The 21,093-nt window shown below is 38.8% G+C and overlaps 1 protein-coding gene across 5 annotated transcripts in view; it reads right to left on the minus strand.

The window, feature by feature from the left end:
* Positions 1-21,093, minus strand: part of ANO4 (anoctamin 4) — a 177,418-nt gene that overhangs the window by 33,865 nt on the left and 122,460 nt on the right. For all 5 annotated transcript variants that reach the window (XM_058022152.1, XM_058022149.1, XM_058022150.1 and 2 more), the window contains 7 exons: positions 19,419-19,525; positions 17,488-17,543; positions 16,860-16,981; positions 10,417-10,551; positions 9,587-9,683; positions 9,005-9,065; positions 436-518 (listed from right to left, as the gene is read on the minus strand). In XM_058022152.1, coding sequence (XP_057878135.1) covers positions 436-518; positions 9,005-9,065; positions 9,587-9,683; positions 10,417-10,551; positions 16,860-16,981; positions 17,488-17,543; positions 19,419-19,525 — 661 coding nt within the window. The remainder of the gene's footprint in view (positions 1-435; positions 519-9,004; positions 9,066-9,586; positions 9,684-10,416; positions 10,552-16,859; positions 16,982-17,487; positions 17,544-19,418; positions 19,526-21,093) is intronic.

Raw genomic sequence — 21,093 nt, forward strand, 5'->3', positions numbered from 1 at the left:
AAGAATGAATTAAGTCCTCTCTCTTTCCCTCTCTCTCTCTCTCTAAGATAACCAGCACCTGAAGGTTCAGAAGCTGGTGCAAGCTTCAAAGCCTTTCCTTCCATCAATACTCTCAGTGACAAACTAAAAGAATAGATAAAAGCTCATTTGCCAAATTTCAGGGTACACTGGACTGTCAATAATTTCCACCTTTCAAAATAAAAATGCATTTATCCCATAGTGCATTTCTTTCCTGAAATCTCTCAAATTAATTTAGATTGACAAAAGTGAGAAAATTTCTTTACATTCCAGAGGAAACATCTGAGGAGAAAAACCTTATTTCTTAGTTTATTAAGATTTAAAGAATGAACTGAAAATAAATGCAAAATAAAACCATACATTTTCAACCATATAATTTTGTATTAAAGGTTAAGGAGTACATGTTTTTATACAAACCTCTTCTTCTTCCCAGTCTATCAAGTCCCAGTCATAAGCAATTACTGCTCGCCTTCTTTTCCAAAATTCCAGAAAAACAGTGGCTAAAGCAAGTAGAGAAAAAGATGCAAAATTGTTTTTAAGTCAAGAAAATGTTAATGACTATCACAGAACTGTTGAATGAAGCTGTTACATTATTTTAATTTCTTTGCATAAATGGGTTCCTTTGAACAGCAAATCATGCTGATGATCAAAACTGCTTTCAAAAAGCATTGCTTTCTAAGGATTAGTTTGCTTGCTTCAAGTATGATTGAGGCTTTAGAGATTTCATTTGGTGCTAAATGAGAATGTTTAATTTCTAACCAACCAAGGGAGTGCTCTCAAAGAATAAAATCATTCCTGTGAGTCATCACTGCTCGATAAAGCAGATTTCTGATGAAGCTAGAGGTTTCTTGGGGCCATTGTACATAATGGAGTAACTTTCTTTCTTTGAAGACCATTTACATGACACAGAAACCAGAACCCAGAGAAAGCACAGTCCAGTGCATTTGAAAATGTGCAGAGTACTGCTGGGGAAATGAGAACTTCTGGTTTACACCTTTTTAATTCAACCCCTTTATTTTTACAGTATGTGAGTTCGTATGTGCGGTGTGGTGTTTATGTCTGGTATTTAAACATTGTGTACTACAGCCCTTATTGATGGAGTTCAAGAAGGAGTAACAGGTCTGCGCCTTTCTGCTATAGGAAGATGACTGGGAGTAAAATTTAGAGAAAGCTGGGAGGTTGTATTCACATTCTGAACAGAACTTAGAACAGTACAGAAATTATAGGGTAAAATACATTTGCTGCTGCCTGAATGGAATGTGGGTGGCATGCCCGAAACCCATTCCACCATGACTCCCCATATACACAATCTTCAAATTTAAGCAAATGCTAAGAGGAATGGAATGGAATGCAATGGAATGCAATGGAATGCAATGGAATGCAATGGAATGCAATGGAATGGAGGGTGGAGCAGAATGGAGACACAGAGGTCAGGCTCTGAAGTAATCCTTGCAGGGAGGGGAACTTGATAGCACTTTGCAGCTTATAAATGGCACAGCACCCCTCAGCCAGGGGAGATAGGAGAAGGTGTCTTGTTGCTGAGCCAGCAACTGTGGTGAAATCGTTGTCCTTGGATAAACTGGGTTCATTAAAACCTAACTGTAATATTAACACACACCTCCATCCCAAAGTTACCCACGTTCAAGGTACAACCTCCCCTCACTGGGCATGCACTTTATATTTCATTGACTCTGTCTTTAAGAGAGAAGTGAGAGAATTTTAATCTATCAGTAGCAAAGGTGTGTATCACCAGAGCCACTCAAGCTCCATCTAAATGTAAACAAATAGTATAAAATTAAGTTAAGAATGGGGAAAAGTTAGAGAAGACTCCATCATAACTTCTGGGATCAGGGGATGGGCTGAACTGTCTCCTCCTCCAAAGGAATATCTATTGGGTAATCATTGTATTCTATAGTCTCTGAATGATCCTCTTGTGCTAGGTTTGATTGATGATTAGAGCTTGTCTGGGTATTGCTTTGAATTAATTTTTGCAGTCAGCTACTGTCACTGTCACTGTCTTTGAATTTTAACCTGTCATAATTTTCCACTCACAGTGTGTATATTAATAAAGAGTGTTGTCCCCTAAACTGTTGGTGTGAGTCCTTCAAGGGCTCTGGCAGTTGTCAGCAGTGGGCAAGACTTGAATTGAAGTGTGAAGACCCGGGAGAGGGTCTCTCTTCTGCTGTTGGTGTGTGTCCCTGAACAAGTCAGTGGAACCATCCTCTAACCCAGTGGGCAGATCAGTGGAGAGTCACCATAACAGGGCACTGACAGAGTGATCAGACATAAAGGTATCAGCTTTCCTGGAGCACTCACAGACCAATTGAATGTAAAGGATTTTTGAGGAAATTCCCACTTTGATATGACAATTGTGCTTTCATTGTGTGATGGAAAAAAAATCAAGGAAACAGTAATAGCATAATATGCTCATAATCCAAAGATTAAAACTCAGCCTGCTTAAAGTTACAGCAGTGTTAAACATTTATTTTGTGTAAAGGATGTAGAAACTACCTAAAGTTAACACAAATCAATGGGTAGGCTTCTCCCACTGTGGAGAGGAAGCCTGCCCTTTATTGCTCACTGAGAAGCAGCAGATTGATACCCAGAGAACATAAACCTCTTTGTTCATGAGCTAGCTACAGTATCAGCTGTAACAGTGTCACAATCATCTGGCAATATAATTCACATCCAGTCATAAAAGTGTCTCCTTAACGGGCTGTTTGCCCTACTGCAGCATATTGATAAAAATGGGACCTGATACTAAGTACTGGCATCAGTTTGGTAAAAGTTAATTTTTAGACAGGGAGAATTATGTTTTATTGTACCAGCTAGTGCAGTGAAAGTGTGCTTAGGAAATAAACAGTACAAGCAGACAAGGTAAGGTATCAAAAGCATGTTTAAGGAAGCAGATATTTGGTTTGAGGGCATTTTCATATATCAGGTAATTATTGTTCTGCAAGCTGGAATTATGTTACACCTAGTCACAAGCACTTTGATTTTAGTCTAATAGAGAGTCATAAGCCTATAAATGTTTGTACTAGTTGCAGTATGATTGGTGGTGATCAGCAAAACCAGTAAGAGCTAATGAGGCTCCACTGCTACTGAACCACAAACATGGTTCATTCCTTAATTTTTTTCCTGGCAGAACTGCTTCTCTCCTATCAGCTCATATTGAATTATTTTGTTCAGGCTAAACAAGTAGTCCTGCACTGTTTGGAAACCTAGGAGGAAGAAGCCTGATTGATTTCTGCCACTTTGTTCCCATTCCAGGAAGCTGCTGGTAGCAGAACTCCAGTAGGTGTTTGAGTTCCAGCCCTGAATGTCTCAGATACACCTTTGTTGAACAATACTTCTTTTCTTTCTTGTTTTTCCCACACCTGGAGTGAGGAATTTATGCATATTGTGTTTAGCACATTTAGCACCTGTCAGAGTAAGTATGTGAATGTGAAGTTCCTGAAGCTTCTTTAGAAAGTTATTTTCTAATTGTTAAGTAGCAAATATGATGTTCTGTACAGTACTGTTTTAGCTTTCACTGTGTTACAATTTTCTCCCTCTATTCAGGTCAGTATGCAGCTTTCCCTTGCTAGATACTTTCAAATGTGCTATAAATAACTATCTTTGATTGATTTAATGTGCTACTGAGGTCTTATAAAAGAACTGCATTTTCAAATTTCTCTGCTTATTCTCTAATTGTAATTTTAACTACAAATACCCTATATAAACTTCAGCATCCTTTTCCGACTTTGATATTCAATAGGACACAGTTGTATTTTCCCATTTGGGTAAACCAGATCCTGAGTTTTCTCAATAATTCCTGCTCGGAATTTTGCATTTCTTATTGGCCTTAGCTCCCAGATCTTCTACTAGCTTTTCCTCTATTACATTTGTCCTGCTTCAGAACTCAACCTTGCAGCTGGCTCCTCAATATCCACTTGTACAAGCAGCTGTCTTAACATCATTTCCTCAGATGCTTTTGTAACAAGTCGTGATCTTATCTCGTAATGCAAATGGCCCTCTTGTAGGAAATAGCTTTACCCTGATCTTCTCTCAGAAATCCTCTCTCTATTGTATTTCAGAGCACCATTTAATATACCCATCCTGACTCCTAGAATATATTCTATATGCCAGGAGTCCTGCTGAAGAACACCCTTAATTCTGTCTCCTTGGAGAGCAGATTAATGTCAACGTTTTATGCTAGAGGCAAGATTTGTAGGAAAGTAATATCTTTTATTAGACTAACAGATACATACAGAAAAATTGTTTTATGTTGGCTTTTCTTATTGCTTGAAAAAAGTGTTAAATTCTTCATGCCAGTCCTCTTTTTCCCCTCCCAATTTTGCCTTTCAGTGAGTGTTCTAAAGCTGCTTCCTTTATCAAAGGAAACATGCTGCACAGGAAAAAAATTTAAAAAGCATTTTTCTTCCATCCCTTAGCTCCCCAAAGATGTGTACAGAGAGAGAAAATACCACCAGCCTACTCTGCCTTCAGCATGGATTTAGAAATGATAAATTGCTGAACTTTCCTTTTGAACAGTTACAGAATTTTGCTCTAGAGTTTCTGGAAACATCCAGGCAGTAATAGCTTTGCAATAGGTTTCCCCAGTACCTCAATTGGAAAATCAAAATCTACAATTCCATCTGGCTTTACTGAAACATGCTGGAGTCAACTGAGTGTCAAATTTACCTAAATTTTGTTAAGGAGAATTACTTTTCCCTTCACTTTAAATGTTAATATTTTTTTTAATTGATACCTTTCTCTCAATTTCTGTCTTTGGTAAGAATCTAACTTCAGCAGTAAAAAGAGAGGAACTTTTCCTAGATATAGGAGCTGCTTTATCATCAAGCCAAACACTTCTCAAGACATACATAAAGAACAAAGTGGAAGTGCTTCTCCCTTGTACAGAAACACAAAACATGATATTGCTTCCCTATTTTTGAAAGCGTTGGACATCTGGAAAATGTCATCAAGAAAAAATTGTTCTCCAGCTTCTGAGATGATCACATCTCAGTGAGCATCAATGGCAATCTGTTCACCAATGAAAAGATTTTAAAAAAATTAGTGATTACAGGGACTCACTTTTTCCCTATAAGCCACAATGATTTATAGCTCCAATCTGTTTGAAAGAGTATTTCCTTTCAACAGAAGCTTCAATACAGAAAAAACTTATATAAACTAATAATGAATTCCTTAACTGCACTGAAGAGAGGCTTTTTGTCCTTTGATAAATCAGTTAAAAATGAGAGTTTCCTCAAGTCATATGGCTGTCAGGTATACTTTAGCAAGTATCATGCTTTTTAAAAATTTATTTTATCAATTACTTTTACTTTTTTGCCAACACCAGGCAGAAATTAAATAAGTGAGGTGAAGGGTCAATGTATTTTTTAAAGAGAAGTGTACTTCTATTCCAGTATCCCCTGGTACACTTAAATTCCAAACTTTCTTTGATGGGTCTCACTAGTGCCACAATGAAGCATTATAAAAGATGGGTCCCTGAGCTTCAGAGCCTTACAGTCAGGCTCATTGCTGCTCCACAAATCAAGAACCCCCTGCTAGCATTTGTCATGGTAATTCCTCTCTGCAGCCTGGCCACAGATGTTTGCTCATCACTTGGAGATGTATTTTATTTATATTTAAAATGGGAGCAGACAACTTAATTCATCAACTAAAGATGTCTTTAGAGCAAAAGGATGAAAGCATCATACAGATCACCTCTTCATGGAGAGACCAGTGGCCACAGCTGGTTTTGAAACCCCCAAGCAAATGGGTGAGGCTTCTCTGTCAACATGGGAGCTTACTAATGGATCTAAAGATGGTGAAGAAAATACTTTACATAATAAAACAGCATATAAACTCTGGCTAAAGTGGTAACACAGTTCTAGCTGCCTTTTCTTTTTACTTTCATTCTCTTTTTATGAAAACACTGCCATAATTATTTAATATGTCAGTGTCTGTCAAACTGGATCATCTGGAAGGCTGAACTTTTCACAGCCAATATTTTCTGAGCTTGCCAGTTGTTTCATGCTGACAGAAAAAACATTTCCAGAATCAAACTGCTATCATTGATTCTTCTCTTCCTCTATGATTTACTGCCATGATGGCAATGCCTGCAGCTGCCAGTAGTCCTACTGCAGACTGAAAACCCATTTAACACAGGCAGTAAGCCAGCTCTTAAATACAGGAGCAGAAAATCCCTGGGAAGTGTGATTTCCCTTATTCTAACGTTTCTTTAGCCCTGTCTGCATGGAAAATACCTCCACAATCTCACTGTTTCTCTGCAAACTCTTCTTTAAGGAAGCATGTTTTGTGTGGAGCCAGAGGATTGCCCCATTCCCCAAGCCATTCCCTACAGTCACAGCTCCTGCTGGTGCTGCCCTCCCTCCCTCTTGGCAGCCAACTCCCAAGCACGGTGTGAGCCACCACAAGTGCGGGGGAAAGCTCTCAGCCCAGCTGCTCTGCTCTGCTGGAGTCTCCTCTCCAGCAGCCACATCACCCGGGGGCAGCTTCTATTGCATTTTTTTCTTATCTCGCTGCAGACTTTGGTGCTGTAGATGCACGGGTGGGCAGTGCATTGCTCAGTCCTGGCAGGCTGGTGTGGAGAGTCCTGGGTCTGGGATTGGGGCTGGGAGTCTGACAGTGATGCTGAAGAAGGGGGAGGAAGGAGAGGCTAACTAGAGAGAGATGTGGTTCCTGTTGACTGGAGAGAGGAAAGAGAGAAGAGAGGGCCTGTGGGATCTCAGCACCTCAGGACTGAGGTGCAGAGAGACCGAGACCACCCTTGGGGGGCTCGGGAGTCCTGGAATGTTGCCAGAAGTGTCTGGTGGCTGGACTTTGATCGTACACAGGAGATGACACCTGTATGAGGACTGGGAGGATTTCACTGGGGTGAATGGTGAAGGGATAAGTTAATTAAGGTGTAGAACACAGGGTTTAGGATTTCTGTACAGGGGGGTCTAGAGAAGTAAGATGGAGGAATTGGGGCGTGTCCTGTCCTTCTTCTTCTTCTTCTTGGCCTCCATCTTCTGTGGTGATGGTGGCACTTTGGGATTGGTCTTTACTAGAAGTGCACCGGTTAATAAGAGTAGAAGGTATTGGAGAAAAATCATAAATATTGTACACGTAACTTCGGGTATAAAGATAAGTGACCGCCCCAGGGGCTGCGGGAGTGTGCCCATGGCTGACTTGCTGTGCAGACCTCTGTCGGGCTGAAAGAAAATCTTTTAGATAAACAATTAATAAACACCGAGACCGAAACAAGATCAGAAGTCTCTCCTCATCCTTTGAAGTGCGGGCTGCCCAAGGCCACTCTGGGCCTTTCCAGGTCTTTGAAACAGCCGAGAAACCGAGCAAGTGGCATCCCTGAGCTATCTCCGGACATAAATCAGCCAGCAGGAGAAACAGAAAACCGACAACCATAAATTAACCTAAATCAGCGTAAATCAGCAAAAAGAGAAAACCCTGGAATTCGACAAGGGCCTACAACATTTTGTAGGTAGGCATGTTCAGCCTCCTCAGACTTCTAAAAGGCAGAGACAACAAGGCAGGACTGGGCATGGTGACCTCTGTGAGGGACTCCCCTTACCTAGAGCTGCTTCTCCTACAGCCCTGGATTGGGGCACTGCTAAGACACAGAAACCATGCTGTGAGCACAGCTGTTTTCTGAAAGCACTGTTATTGTTAAAGAGAGACAAAAGCACTGGTGCAAAATCTGCACTCTGAAGAAGTGCTCACCAGCAGTTAGGAACACTGCCAGAAATGTTCAGCAATGTTAACCCATCAATTTTCCTACCTAGAGATTTCCCTGCCTGTATATTGTGTTGGAAATTCTCAACTTGGAGAAAGAGTTTGGAAAAGCTGAGTAAGTATCTAAGGGAAATCTTTAAGGCTTAGAAATTTTTGGTGATTCTTAACTCTGTGTAGCTCTAAAACAAAGACAAAATAACAAGCAGAAACCTAAAGACTGTATGATCTGTGGATTTTTCTTAAATGTGATTTGTAATATTTGAATATTTTTAGTATTACATGAAATGGCATAAATAGGCTTGATTGGAGGAAGGAACTGAGATAGACAGGTAAGCTAATCTGTGTTGCTCTGGTGGCTCTCATGTTGCCTCCTGGATATTTCTTATGGTTCAGTAAAGAGATTTGCAGTTTAAAATTGGTCATAATTACTTGGACACCTTTCCAAAGCAGTTGGAGATGTGTGAGTAAGAACAGGAGAACAATGACTAAATCTGGGTAGCTCAAGGACTTGGATGCTGTTTTTGAGTCCCCTTGTAGAGCCATTTTCTACAGTTGTTAACCTTCTCTCACAATGGCTTGGGAGGAGCAAAGAGGCTGGGCATGTTCAGGGATTGTTTGAAATTATTTTTTGTGCTGTCAGAAATTACTGGTTCCTCTTGCCTTCAATTCTGCCTACATGACATAGTAGGAAAAATAGTTGAGCCAAAAATAGAACATTTCTATGGGCAAAATTCAGCCTCCATGGCAACAGTTAGACCACACTCGGATCAATTTGCCATTCAATGAAATCTTTTATTTATTTCATCAGAGCTTTGCTTTCACTGCAACCAGCTTACATGGATCTAAGTTTTACTGCCTTTCTGCAAGGTGGGGAAAAATGCTACTCCATTTTAATACTGACACTAAACTGAACTGCCCTAAGCTATCCTGAGCACTAATAAAGAGAAGGCCTTAGTACCAATGGATTTAAAAATGGTTAGAAATTCCCACAGAGTTTTATATATATTACTGTGTAGACACTACATAATTGCATTCATGTTTGTGTTTAAATAAAAAAATTATTATCAAATAAAAACTTGATTCAACCAATTGCATCTTCCTATTGCAGAAACAGAAAAGTCTCTACCCTACATTCTTTTTCTTAGTGTCAGATAAAAAGTGTGCTGGAAAATAAAAAGGCCTGTGTTGCATCATATTCTTTAAGAAAGAGACAGTGCAATTACTTAATATCAAAATGAAAACTTACCCCACACTGCCATGAAAACAGCAAAAAAGACAGTAGCTCCATTGTCAAAGAGATGGGTTACCTGAGAGATATATTAATAATGTGATCAATTTGTGATAATAGGCCTTTATTTTTTATTTTCTCCAACTAAAATTATGTGATCATGAGTTTAGCTGGCCTGACAATCCTAAGGACCCTTCCCTTGACATGTGAAGTCCACCTGTGAATTGACAGGACTATTTGCCAGCCTGGCCTGGGTCTGACCCTTGCCAACACCACATGTGAGCATCATTTCAGACCCAAAGCACTAATTTTATGGAGCCACACAGAGAGGATGGATGAGAAGATAAAGGCTGATGTCAAGGACACTGTAACACATAGCCCTAGAACACAACCTCTGACACTGCTGAATTTCAAAGTGCAGATTGCATACAAATATTTTACGACCCAAATTAAACATTGGTGAAAGACAGTGTTAATGTTGGGTGAACCTGATCCGTCCCTTCAAGATTTCATCTACCCAGGCTCACTAAAGACAAATGCAAAAGGCAAAATTCATGCTTTTACCAGGAAGTATCTTTATTTGCATAGCCTAGAACATACCTTGGCATAAATGCAGCTGTCTGACAACCTCATGAAGGGGCAGTATTTATCACATATAGGGCACATTATGATATCTGTGGCTTGGCAGACTTCTTTACTGGAAAAATAGAAAAGACAAAAATTAATAGCTTGATTACTACAACAATCTGTCTGGATTGATAGGCTTTGCTAATATTCAGTTACTTATTGAGCAAAACTGGTCTGTAACTGAAGCCAAGATGTTCATAACTGCATGTGCATAATTAATATTTGCTGACTGTCTAAGACTACAGAGTTTAGTCACAGCTCCAGAGTGCAGTTCTCCAGGGACAACCTAGCACCATCTCTTTACCATTTCCAGCTTCTCCTTGAGCCACAGTGACCTTTGGTAGGAGGAGGGTAAGGATAACTTCAGACAAAGTTATTCTTGTGACTCAAGTGCACAAAAACTTAGAGATGCAGCACTCAGCAGAAGGTCCAGGGATTTCTTCATCTGAGGAATGCCTCTCTGTGGTGGATCTTTGGGAAAAGCCTTATAGAGTGTGAAAATTCCCCACTCTTGTGCTGGCCTCTTTAAGAGTAATGGAGGAGTCTGCTTTTTCCCAACTTCATTCTGGCTTGCCAGCACCATTAACAACTGGAGCTGGGCAAGAAGACTTTCCTCTCATCCCAATTCAGGATCATAAAACATGGGAAGATTGATACTGGGTGCCTAATAACAACTGAGCAGTCTTTTCTTGACTGCTCATTCAACAGTTTAAAATGAAATTGTTAACAGCTTGTGGGAAGATCTCTCAAATTATTCACAATAACCCACAGTTGCAATTTCTTTTTAAAAGTTCCCACGTTACCTGACTTGGCAGTGGTTCAAAGTGGTGACTCCATACAAAAAGACAAATAATCCAATGAAGGCAGCTGGGAAGAGCATCCCTGTGTACCAGCCTAACCAGGCAAAGTACAGCCCGATTTTCTCACCAAAGTACCGTCTGTTTTAAAACAAAACACAGCAAAGTTACCTGCTAATTAGAATAATCTACTTAATCTTGCTCACTAGTAGAAAAAATATTTCTATCATATCTGAAGAGTAGATTAAAGAGGATAAAAAGCCTTCAACTAAGCTTTTAAATACACACTGAGGGACCTGCCTCAGTAATGAACTTAAAACATTAATTTAAAAATTCAATAACCACAGTTTACTGTTAGATAAGTGGTGACCTCATGAAGGAAACACTGAGTTACTTTTAGAAATTCTAATTCTTTGTATGTGGGAAATTGGTGGTGTGCTTTGATTTTGGCCGTTTGATTTTACTGCCTGAATAATTGCATTGAAATAAATTTTATCCCTAAAGCTTGTATAACAGCAAAAATTATTTGAGCTCAAATTAGTTCTAAGAAATTAATTAACCAGAGTTCATTCTCCAATACAGTTTCTTTTCATCTGATTATTTATTTTCTGAGCTCAGTTTCTGCAAAACTAATTTCACGATTCTACTGCAGTGGAAAGTGAAGTGCAAGTGAGGTCCATCATCTTGCAATGGTTTGAGGAAAGCAGTCTGAATTGATCCTGATTTTTTAGATATATTGCTCAAAACTAGCAGCAAAGTAGCCAGAAAGTTTTATCTTGCTACATACATATTCATTAGGAATTTTCCTCCTCCCAAATGCAACCAAACCTTTATTTATGTGCTAGAGAATTCATCAAGCACACAAAAACCTGCTGAACTCATCAGCAGAGGAGCAGAATCATTTACTGTCCTATTGGTTTGTGCACAGTAGATTTTAGGGGATTATTTGCAAGACTGGTTTTAAAGAATCATGCAAGATTATATGCTTGTGTTTCAGACATTTTGTAGACAACTTAAACTTGCATATCCACTCAATTTGAAAATAGCTGCTACTGGAAACACTCTTTCACCCTAATGATGCAATTTCTGATGAATCCAGAGAAGAAGTGCAGAGAGCCAGCACTGCTGGCTCCTCTACTCTACCACGAAACATCATTGGCCAAACTTTCTCAGGAAAAATGGAAAGAACTACGACTGTCTCTAGTGCTGAGTGCACTGGAGGACACTTGGTCTGGACTGCACAAAATTAGCAGTTTTCAAGTTCTTAAAAATTTCCAGTGTGGGAAATATCTCTCTGGCCTGAGCTCGTGTTCTGATGGAAGATACTGATCTGCGGTGACGATTTTCATTTGAGTTTACCAGCTCTGTATAAGAACCCAAGTATTGTCATTTTGTTTTTATTCTTCTGTCATTCAACAGAGACTCAAATTCCCAGACTAAAGAGACAGTAAGCCAATGCTAACATGCTCAGTTCTGAGAAGGGCAGCAGGTCTGATTGTAAAAAATACACTGCAAACTGCTTTTTAAGACCTGACTTAAGAGTGTAAATGAAACCTTTGGCCTGATTATTTTCCTGACATCTAGGATGTCAGTCTATGCCTGCACCTCCAAAAATGCAAACTCACATTTGAGCTTATTTCCACTAAATATGGATGACCTATTTTTCTCCATAGTTCAAAGGAGTGAAGTCCACCTAACTTTCATCAAGATTTATGTTTTACTTCATTCCCTGTACTCAAGGATGAATGCTTCCTTGTTCCAACCCTCTAGCTGACAAGCATTAATGGCAAAAATAATCTCCCACCACCTTGAGACCTAATTCAATCTAATAGTGCAAACCATAGTATTCCTTTTGATCTAGAAATCGAACACCTTCGTCCTAGATGAAGACCCAAGCAAAGTTCAGTGTGTGCATAAAGAAGACTGTCCATGATGGGGAGCAACCCATCTCTGAAAGAAAGGAAAAGGCATCTGAGCTGGGTTTTAAAATTAAATGTAAGATGTTGACATCACTTTGATATGTATTGGTTTAAATATGGATAAACAGCTTTGATATTCCATTATTGCCCATTGCAACACAGCTGGTACTCTACAGGCACAGGTTGTACTACTGTAAATTGCATCAGGATCAACTTAATATATCAAGTCTTCTGGCCCCATGGTTTGCATATTTCTCCTTTTAGTCTCTGCTCAGATACCACTCAGTTAAATGCTATGGAAAAAAACTATGCCAGTGAGAAGGTCTTTGGAGGCCTAGGTGCCATATTCAGAGCAGTTCCACATTTATTCTATTATGTAATTCAGTTACTCTGGACCATCATGACCCTCAGGAGATGAAAAATGTGTAGATGCCTTTGTCATTCCCTTCAATTTCTCCTAAATATTTGTCTGAAAAATAAATTTGTTCCTTCTCTTCTTCTATCACTATGTAAAGAACAGAAATTTCATATAGCTTGCTTCAATTCTCTCTCATCCAGGGCTCTGCAATGTACACAAAGAATTCCAGAGGTTTCTTCCCAGAATGCATCACTGTGCATGACTTATACCTAAATTTCACCTGTTATCATTCTACTCATTTCAAGGCCTCTTTGAAATTTTCCAGTGTTGATAACATATTTGTGTTCTCGTTAACTTTGTTAATTAATTACTATCCATTTTTTCAGATTATTAATATGGACAGAAAAAAATTGTTTTAATCTTTAATGGTTCTCCCACAGAAAATTTTCTCCACAACTAACCTAAAAAGGAGAGACATAAAAAATCCCCAAGCACCTAACACAATAATCCATCTCTCCTATCCTTATATATATTGCACCATCAAAATAATAATAAAAATGTAATTTCAGCTTCTCATTGTAAGCTAGCCTGTATACTAGCCCTTCAATACCGGTTACCTTAATGGTGAACTGTATATCCCCTCAACCCATTCCAGTGGTAGAGCTATGACTTAAGTGGGTCAAGATTTCAATATCAATATTTATCAATAAGGCACATTTTTTGAAAGCATTAAGCTACAAAGTCTAATTTCCAACCTATGAAATGTGATATTGGATTATCCTATCTTTAATGACCCTCATTACAGAATATTTTGCTTTCAACATGCCTAGGAGGAAGTCATGGATCTAGAATATAGACTTATCAGGGCTCAAGCCAAGGATCTGTCTATTTTCATTAACTCTTTTGCAAGTGAGAATGAAATCCTCTACAGAAATTTCTACATCACAGAAACTAGAGCTTTCCAGCAGGTGTTTTAGACATATGAAGCTCTCATGTCAGAAAAATGGGGTGGGTAGGAAGGCTTGACAGGAGACTGAAAGGGAGTAGTCAGCTTGCAGTCAAGATGTTTAATGGAAACATAGAGCAAAATGCAGATTACTCAGGCATCAGTTTTTGCTTCTAAGTTCATTTACAATCATTTACAATCACTTAAAATCCAGTTTTCTCCCTGCATTTTTGTCCTGTCAATTACATGCACAAGCAGCAGCAGGACCAATTTGTGCATAATCAAGAGGGAAGCAACAATGCACAGAAGTGTGCAGGAGGTGATCCAAAGTCCCCAGGAATCACCACTGCAACAGTTTCTGTTGATTTGCAGGGTGCCAGAGCATATAAATATACTGAGACCTGTTTCTTTCCAATTATAATCAATTCTAAAGGTCACAAAATATTCTTTTAAAGTATCTATGGACACTAAATTCCAAGAGATGTATAATTAAAATCATGGTACCACATCTGTTGACTAATAGGAGTGGCTTTGTAAATTATGCCAACTCTGCGCCATCGTACTGCCACGTGTCTCAAAGCAGACTGGAAGCAGAATCATGCAATTTCCCTCAAATGACTTCTTCTCATTTATTTTTAGTGACTAGTATCTCCATAACAGCCAGCTGATGAGATTAAATGAAATCTGGAGTTGCCAAATTGGCAGCATAGGAGATGGAAACCTCATTTTAACATCTGAGGAAAAAATAAAACAGCACTGGAGTATGAATATTTTCACTTACCATTGTGGTAACTTGACTTTAGGGTAGAAATAGCACATCTATTGATGACATAAATGTACTATCTACATCTAATTTATTTCTTAGCCTTTTTAAAGCATAATGTCAGCTAACAGTGTAAGTTCTGGCCAGATGTCTGTGGAAGAATCAACACCCAGTCACTCCTTTTGCACAGATGACCACACTACACCATTCAAGCACAATCCTACATAACTCTTATTATGGGGGGAAAAAAGAGATTTTCCTGCTGTAGAACTGGCACTGAGAAAAGCTTCTTTTTAAAGGGTTCCCACTTCCAAGTGAAATGAACAGCAGGTCTTGCTGGTGTCATCAGTTTTTCAAGGAAAAGTCTCCAGCTCAATAGACATGTGAACTGCTGAGAGAGACTGCAGAAGTGGGAGATTCATTCATGGATGCTGGATTACTCACATTTCCTTAGCTCCTCCCAAATCTTCAGATCCTCTGAAAATTCAGCAGGAGCTGAGGAAATGTGAGTACTCCAGCATCTGTGAAGTGAGAAGGAAAAGGCATCCCCTTCGCTTTATTGCCACCCTCATCCAGTGAATCCATCACAGCTGCGGACGTGCTCCAGGCAGCACACGGCAGGCTGGGCTGGGGCTGCAGCTCTGCTCCTGCTGAGTTTGGTGGCTTGAGACTGAGGCTGCTGCCAATGCTCAGGGAATCTCACAGCTCCCCCTGCCCCTCTCCTCTTTGGGTGAACACCTACTCTCAACAGCAGCAGGACACTCCTGACTTCAGCCAGGGGGTCTATAGCAACGGTCTTTTTTTTTTTTTTAATAGATTTTGAAAAATCTGTCTGATGAAAAAATAAACTTTCTTTAAAAATCTTTACATTTAAAACCAGGCAATGCAAGAAGGCTTTTACAAAGGTCCAGAATAATCATATCTCTAACATTGCTTATTCTGTTACCATTTATTCTCGTACTTTCACAAACCTTTCAGATGCCTGATCATCAAATTAAACCAAACACCAGATATTGCCTCAAGAGCACTCTCACAAACAAGAAATGATGAAGAACAGTAGCCTTGACCACTATGGAAAAATGGTTATAAAACCATAGAGATGAGTTGTTTGTACTGTTTGTACTGTGATAATAATATCTTGTTGTGTACTGGGAAATTAAAAGCAAAAAACCCCTTTGGTATAACTGTTGGCTCTTCCATAAATCAGAAATTTCTATTGTGTAATTTGACAAAAAATTCAAAATTTCTTTCCAGGGTATTAAAAAAAGAAATAAAAACTTTTGGGATTAAATGATGAGATTTAATAAATTCTTTTGTAAAGCATTAAACAATTATATGACTCAGTACAACTTTTTATTGTATTTCTTGGTTAGCTTTTTATCCATGGAAATGAAACTCTCTGTTTTATGAAATGGATAGGTTTTATATGGCCTTAATCAGTAACACTGTCTGTCTCCAGGGCTACCCTCTACAAATCTTTCATCTGCTAACAATTTTGAGAATAAATCAAAGTTTTCTATTAGTTACAGGACTTATGAAAGAGGCAATTCATAAGCTGGACCAATTGAATGTTGTGGATGACCCTTCCTGATGGTCAATGTATCTTCAGTGTTCCTGATACATATGAAGACTTTATTAATAGGCTCTTGTAGCTCCATGTTCCTCTCTTCAAGTAGAAAAAGCCCATTACTGTCCAATATTAGTTCTGCCCTCACAATCAGTAAAGGCTCTGGCTCACTCTATATGCACAAGAACTATGTAATCCCCTATTAGTGCATGCAAGGCTATTTGAAAACATTAATTTAAAGGGCTGTAAGAACTTGGAATCACATCTCAGCTTTCTCAGTGTTTTCTTCTCTGTGGACTACTTCCAAGATGAATAAAAATCTGGACAGTGGTGATGTGGCTGGTCTGAGTTAAAGGGCAGTGGTACAGAGGAGACTTCCATCGCTGGTGTTTTGAACACAGTAGCACAATCAGCAACTGTAAGCTCTGCTCTGTGCCATTTGTAAGCATCATGAAACTTCCCCCAGAGCTCATTATGTGGTTGCTCTTTGGAAAAAGAAGATCTAGTTGGTGAGAGCCTTTCTTTCACCAAAGCCAAGCTCCAAGGAGGAACTCCTCCTGTGGACAGATGTCTAATCAAGTATACCCAGTCTCCACAGATCCTTCTCTTCCTTTTTTTTTTTTTCTCTTAAATATTCTGTAAACACTTCATTACAAATTACAGTGTCAGGAAACTCTGGAAGGAAACTTTTTTCTCTTTCAGGTCCTTCTACAAACTCCTCTCTAAATATTTCTTTGGGTGTAGTGTCACCATGAACTAAATGGCTTCCCATTTCTTCAGGATCAGTTTTTAAAAACCACATGAATAAAATAAGCTTTTCATGGTTTTGTCAGAAGTGAAACAACCTGTGCTCAAAGCATCTCTAATGCGACATAGCAAAAGCAGGTGAGTCTTACCTTACAAGATCCAGGGGCTGGTATTTATACCACACTCCCCAGGAAGCCCAGCACTCATAGAGCAGGTGTCTGTGGTTTTCTGCTCCATGGGTTTTTATTGAATTCTTACTTCTGTAACTTCCCTAAAATACAAATCTGGACATTAATGAATAACAGCAGCAAAAAAGAATATTTAAGAAATCACTCTTATTAGCAGCATGGATAACACAATTTATGCAAACTACATACTTGTGCTCCAAAAGCTAAATATGGCATTAAAAAAAATCAACTGATGTCACTAAGATTTGAGAATATTCTTACTAAGAAATTTATAGTAGATTATATTCAAAAATGCAAAGAAAATCTTTGGAGAATCTCAAAAAGCCCCGCAGAGTGTGATGTTTTTCCTCTCTGAAAGCATACTGATATTTCAACTCAAAGAGTTTTTACAGAACAAATCTGGAACAACCCTCTTTACTCATCTCTTTTTGCAAGAAATACCCCTAATTTTTCCCCAAGGAAAAAAACATTGCTAAATGGAAGCATGTCAGAGGCAGACATTAATAAGGTTAAGGATAAATAATTACACAATTAAGAATTAATTTTGTGGGAAATGTCCATTCAAAAAGAAAAAAAAAGAGCAAAATACCTCATGAAGAGGAAATGCAGCTTCATAGGAGCCATTACTGAGCAATCGATTCAGACCTAAGAATCAAAAGTATTCAATTATTTATCAACAGGAGCAGAAAAATGGTGAAGTAAAAAGCAAAACATATTTTCATAAACTGGCTAAATGAAGACGGAAGCCAATTGACAGTACACAATACGTGTAGAAAAATGAATCTTCTTTAGAATTTGATAACTAAGAAATAATACAGAGAAAGACTTGCTCCAACATTAATCAAAATCTATCATTTATTATGCTAGAGGCTCAAAGATTAATTTGCCAAATCCATCTTTAGAATAACTTCACTGAAATTGGAGACTTTACACCAGGTTTAAAGTTTGACATTATAAAACATGGTCTGACAAAGCTATTTAGATGAAAGGCTGCATATCTTGGGAGCTAAAATCTTCAGGGTAGGTCTCGACATTTTTGAATTGCAGACCACTAAAGCAACAGAAACTCATCATTTCTGTATGATAACAACTTTTTAAAATGTGTTCAGCTTCTGTCTTATGAAAATTGCTGAACAGACAGAAAGGAACAACACAAGCTGCAGCATTAAAAGACCCAAAAAAAAAAATCATTCCTATCCATCCTACCACAAAAAAGTAACCATACAACCCACTCACTCAGGCCATGTCCCTCTTTAGTGAGAGCCTGGAGAAATAATGATTGCCGAGATGTTGGTGCTTTTCACTTGGAAAATCACCAAAATAAGACTGTACTGTTACCAAGCAATGCAAAACAATCCACATGAAGAACCTGAAGGTGTTTGAACCCTATTGACCAAGAGGCATAGAGTCTTGATTCCTTTCCTAATTCACAGGGGACAGACGGCAGCAAGAACACAGCAATGAGAGGTATTAAGTCAACATGAGTAACACTTTCAGCAGTAACATCACTATCTGCCTGGCAAAATATGTTTTCTTCCAATGTTTCTGTCAGAAAAGTAAAACTTGGACAGCAGAGCTGGGCTTTGCTCTGCCCAGTGATCAGTGCAAGGTTGTGTTCACTACAGGTACAGCGCAAGCTGACCTGTGAGGGAGATTGGGATCTTGAGGTAGGCAGGGATTGCAGGTGTTTGGGCAAGATGCAACGTCAGCTGTGCTCAGGGCTATTGCTGCCCTCATCCCAGCAGCTGGGAAAGAAAGAAAGAAGTGAAGTTCTGGGATATTTTCCTCTTCAGGAAAAGTGAGGTTTAAACAGCAGGGAAATGAAATAGACTGAGTTTTATGGAGATTGTCTGCGCATTTGTCTCTGTGTGGTACTCAAGCTGTGTGTGCTCTGTACAGTTTGGCAGAAGGTGGCCAATATTTATCCCTCCTCTGTCACTGCCTGCTCTCCTGGGCCTGTATGTGTGCCTCTCCAAATTTCCACTCCATTCACTAATTGAAAATGAAGCCACAGTTATGCATTATTAGCCACAGTTACAGCATTCTTAGCACTGAGGACATCAGTGGTGAACTCCCTTTTGACTTACAGCAACACCAGAGACACAGAGTCCTCCATCCTAAGGGATGGATAGGTATCCAGGGAGAAGCCCTGTAGCCTGATATAGAGCAGCACAAATCTTGCCATCCTTCCAAGCACAATTTAAGGAAAGAATAAAGGTTTTCATCCATGAGTCTCTCTGCTGCACTGCTCCTAATCTGTTAATATTTCATGTTTAAATCAGCCTCTTCCCTTGCAGAGGTGATAAATCCCATGTGGTGATGTGCCTGTGAAAGCTGACTGACATTACAGGGAGATGATCACATCTTCCAGGCAAAGTCCCTACCACAGCAGTGGGTGAGATGGAAACAGTCAAAATCAAGGTGATTAAAAAGGAAGGAAAATAGTCTGTTATGAGGCCAGGCAGACTTCTCCTTTCTTTTTTTAAAGACATATTTAAAAGCACATTGCTCAGTACTTACCAATTTTGTTTTTCCCTTCTTCATATTTCACTCTTTGTAAGATATGGTGTACAATTCTACTTCTTGTAGCATTATTGAAGAAAGTATCTTTGTTGTGTATTATGAAGCTACAAGAAAATAAAAACCAAGGGCATGTCAGAAATATGTAATAGCACATTTAAGGCAAATATTTATTTCCATTACTTTCTTTAGCACTCTAAAAATCTACATTATGTAAGCAAGTGCAGGGAGGATAAAAGACACTTGATTAAGAGATGATTAGCCAGGTGAGATGCTGTCAGTAACAGTATTCATTCTCTTACAAAGAATTATGTGGAGAAATCTGGAGAAAGCTAGAAGATACTTAAGTATTCATTATGCATCACTTTTAGATAATTCACTGAAAACTACAAAATTCTTGCACAGATAATTGCAAAAACATATCTTTGTAAGTGCAGCAGTAGAATTTCACATCTGTTCCAGGTTTTTTGTTATGCTTTACCATTAAGAGTCAGTTGGAAATATCTACTTGGTAAACCATTCTTACTGAAAACTGTTACTGAATACTGTGTTAGAAATTAAAAGTATCATATACTCCTACATTTGGTCCTGGAAGCTAAAATGCAGTAGAAAATTAGTTCTCAGAGGCCACTTATCAAGTTAAGTATGAATACAGGTACTTTGTTCAATAGGTTAGATAGAATAAATTTTAAAAACCCCAGCAAACCCTGTGGACAGGAGACAATATTGGTTTCCTCATCTGTGTTTTTGAAGAGCTGCAGAATTGAATGAACTGATAAATAAAATGTTAAAGTCACAGAGGTGTCATAGAGAGATGAGTCTGTAGGAGAGCACACTAGACAAATAAGACCTTAAATGAGATCATCTTAATCAGGAGCTTGGCGTGGATTCACTTCACCTTCTCTTTTGCACAATGTGAGATTCACTTCCCAGTTTTCCCCTCAGGTAATTTTACCCAAATGAATTTTTTTTTTTCCAGAATCAATCTTTACCCATGGGAAATAATATACAGCTTTGCACCTCCACAGTAATTTTGAAAAACGAGGAGTCCAACTTCTGGACTTTGAGAACTTCATGTACTCCCTCTTTATTATCAAAATTCTCAGCTGAATTTTCAGTACAATACAATGTGTACATAAGATCCTTATTTTCTGCTTCAAAGGCTGACAGTAAAAAAAATTTCCTAAAGTAAAGATATGTAAGAGAAATTGCTCCAAGAGCACCAGAAGTAATAAAACCTGGTTTTCTAGAGATTACCATGTCATGTCTCCTTTGCCACATCACCCCAGATACTCACAGGGCATTTCTGTGCCTACAATCTACTCACTACTGTACTCAGTACTTCTGGCTTCCTCCCATTTCCCTGCTATTCCCAAAGTCCTACTCATGCCCTACAGTACCTACCAAAGTTAATTAGATTTATGCATATTGGCTGACCACCACGTGCATGCTGATTTACCAGTGGGCTGGTACCAAACAGCAAATGCAATTGGTGTCCACAGGCCACTGCCTTTTCTGTATAGGAGCAGTTTGGGGCCACTATGCTATTTCAAGCTGCTGTTACTCAAAAGGTATGTAGGACTGAACTTATCTTTCAGATACAGAAAGATATGTGGATATAAAGATGCATCTTTACTGCTACATCTGTACCAAATTCAGCTGAAAGTAATCAGTA

Source organism: Melospiza georgiana, chromosome 4, assembly GCF_028018845.1.
Source record: "Melospiza georgiana isolate bMelGeo1 chromosome 4, bMelGeo1.pri, whole genome shotgun sequence".
Classification (NCBI taxonomy): Eukaryota; Metazoa; Chordata; class Aves; order Passeriformes; family Passerellidae; genus Melospiza; species Melospiza georgiana.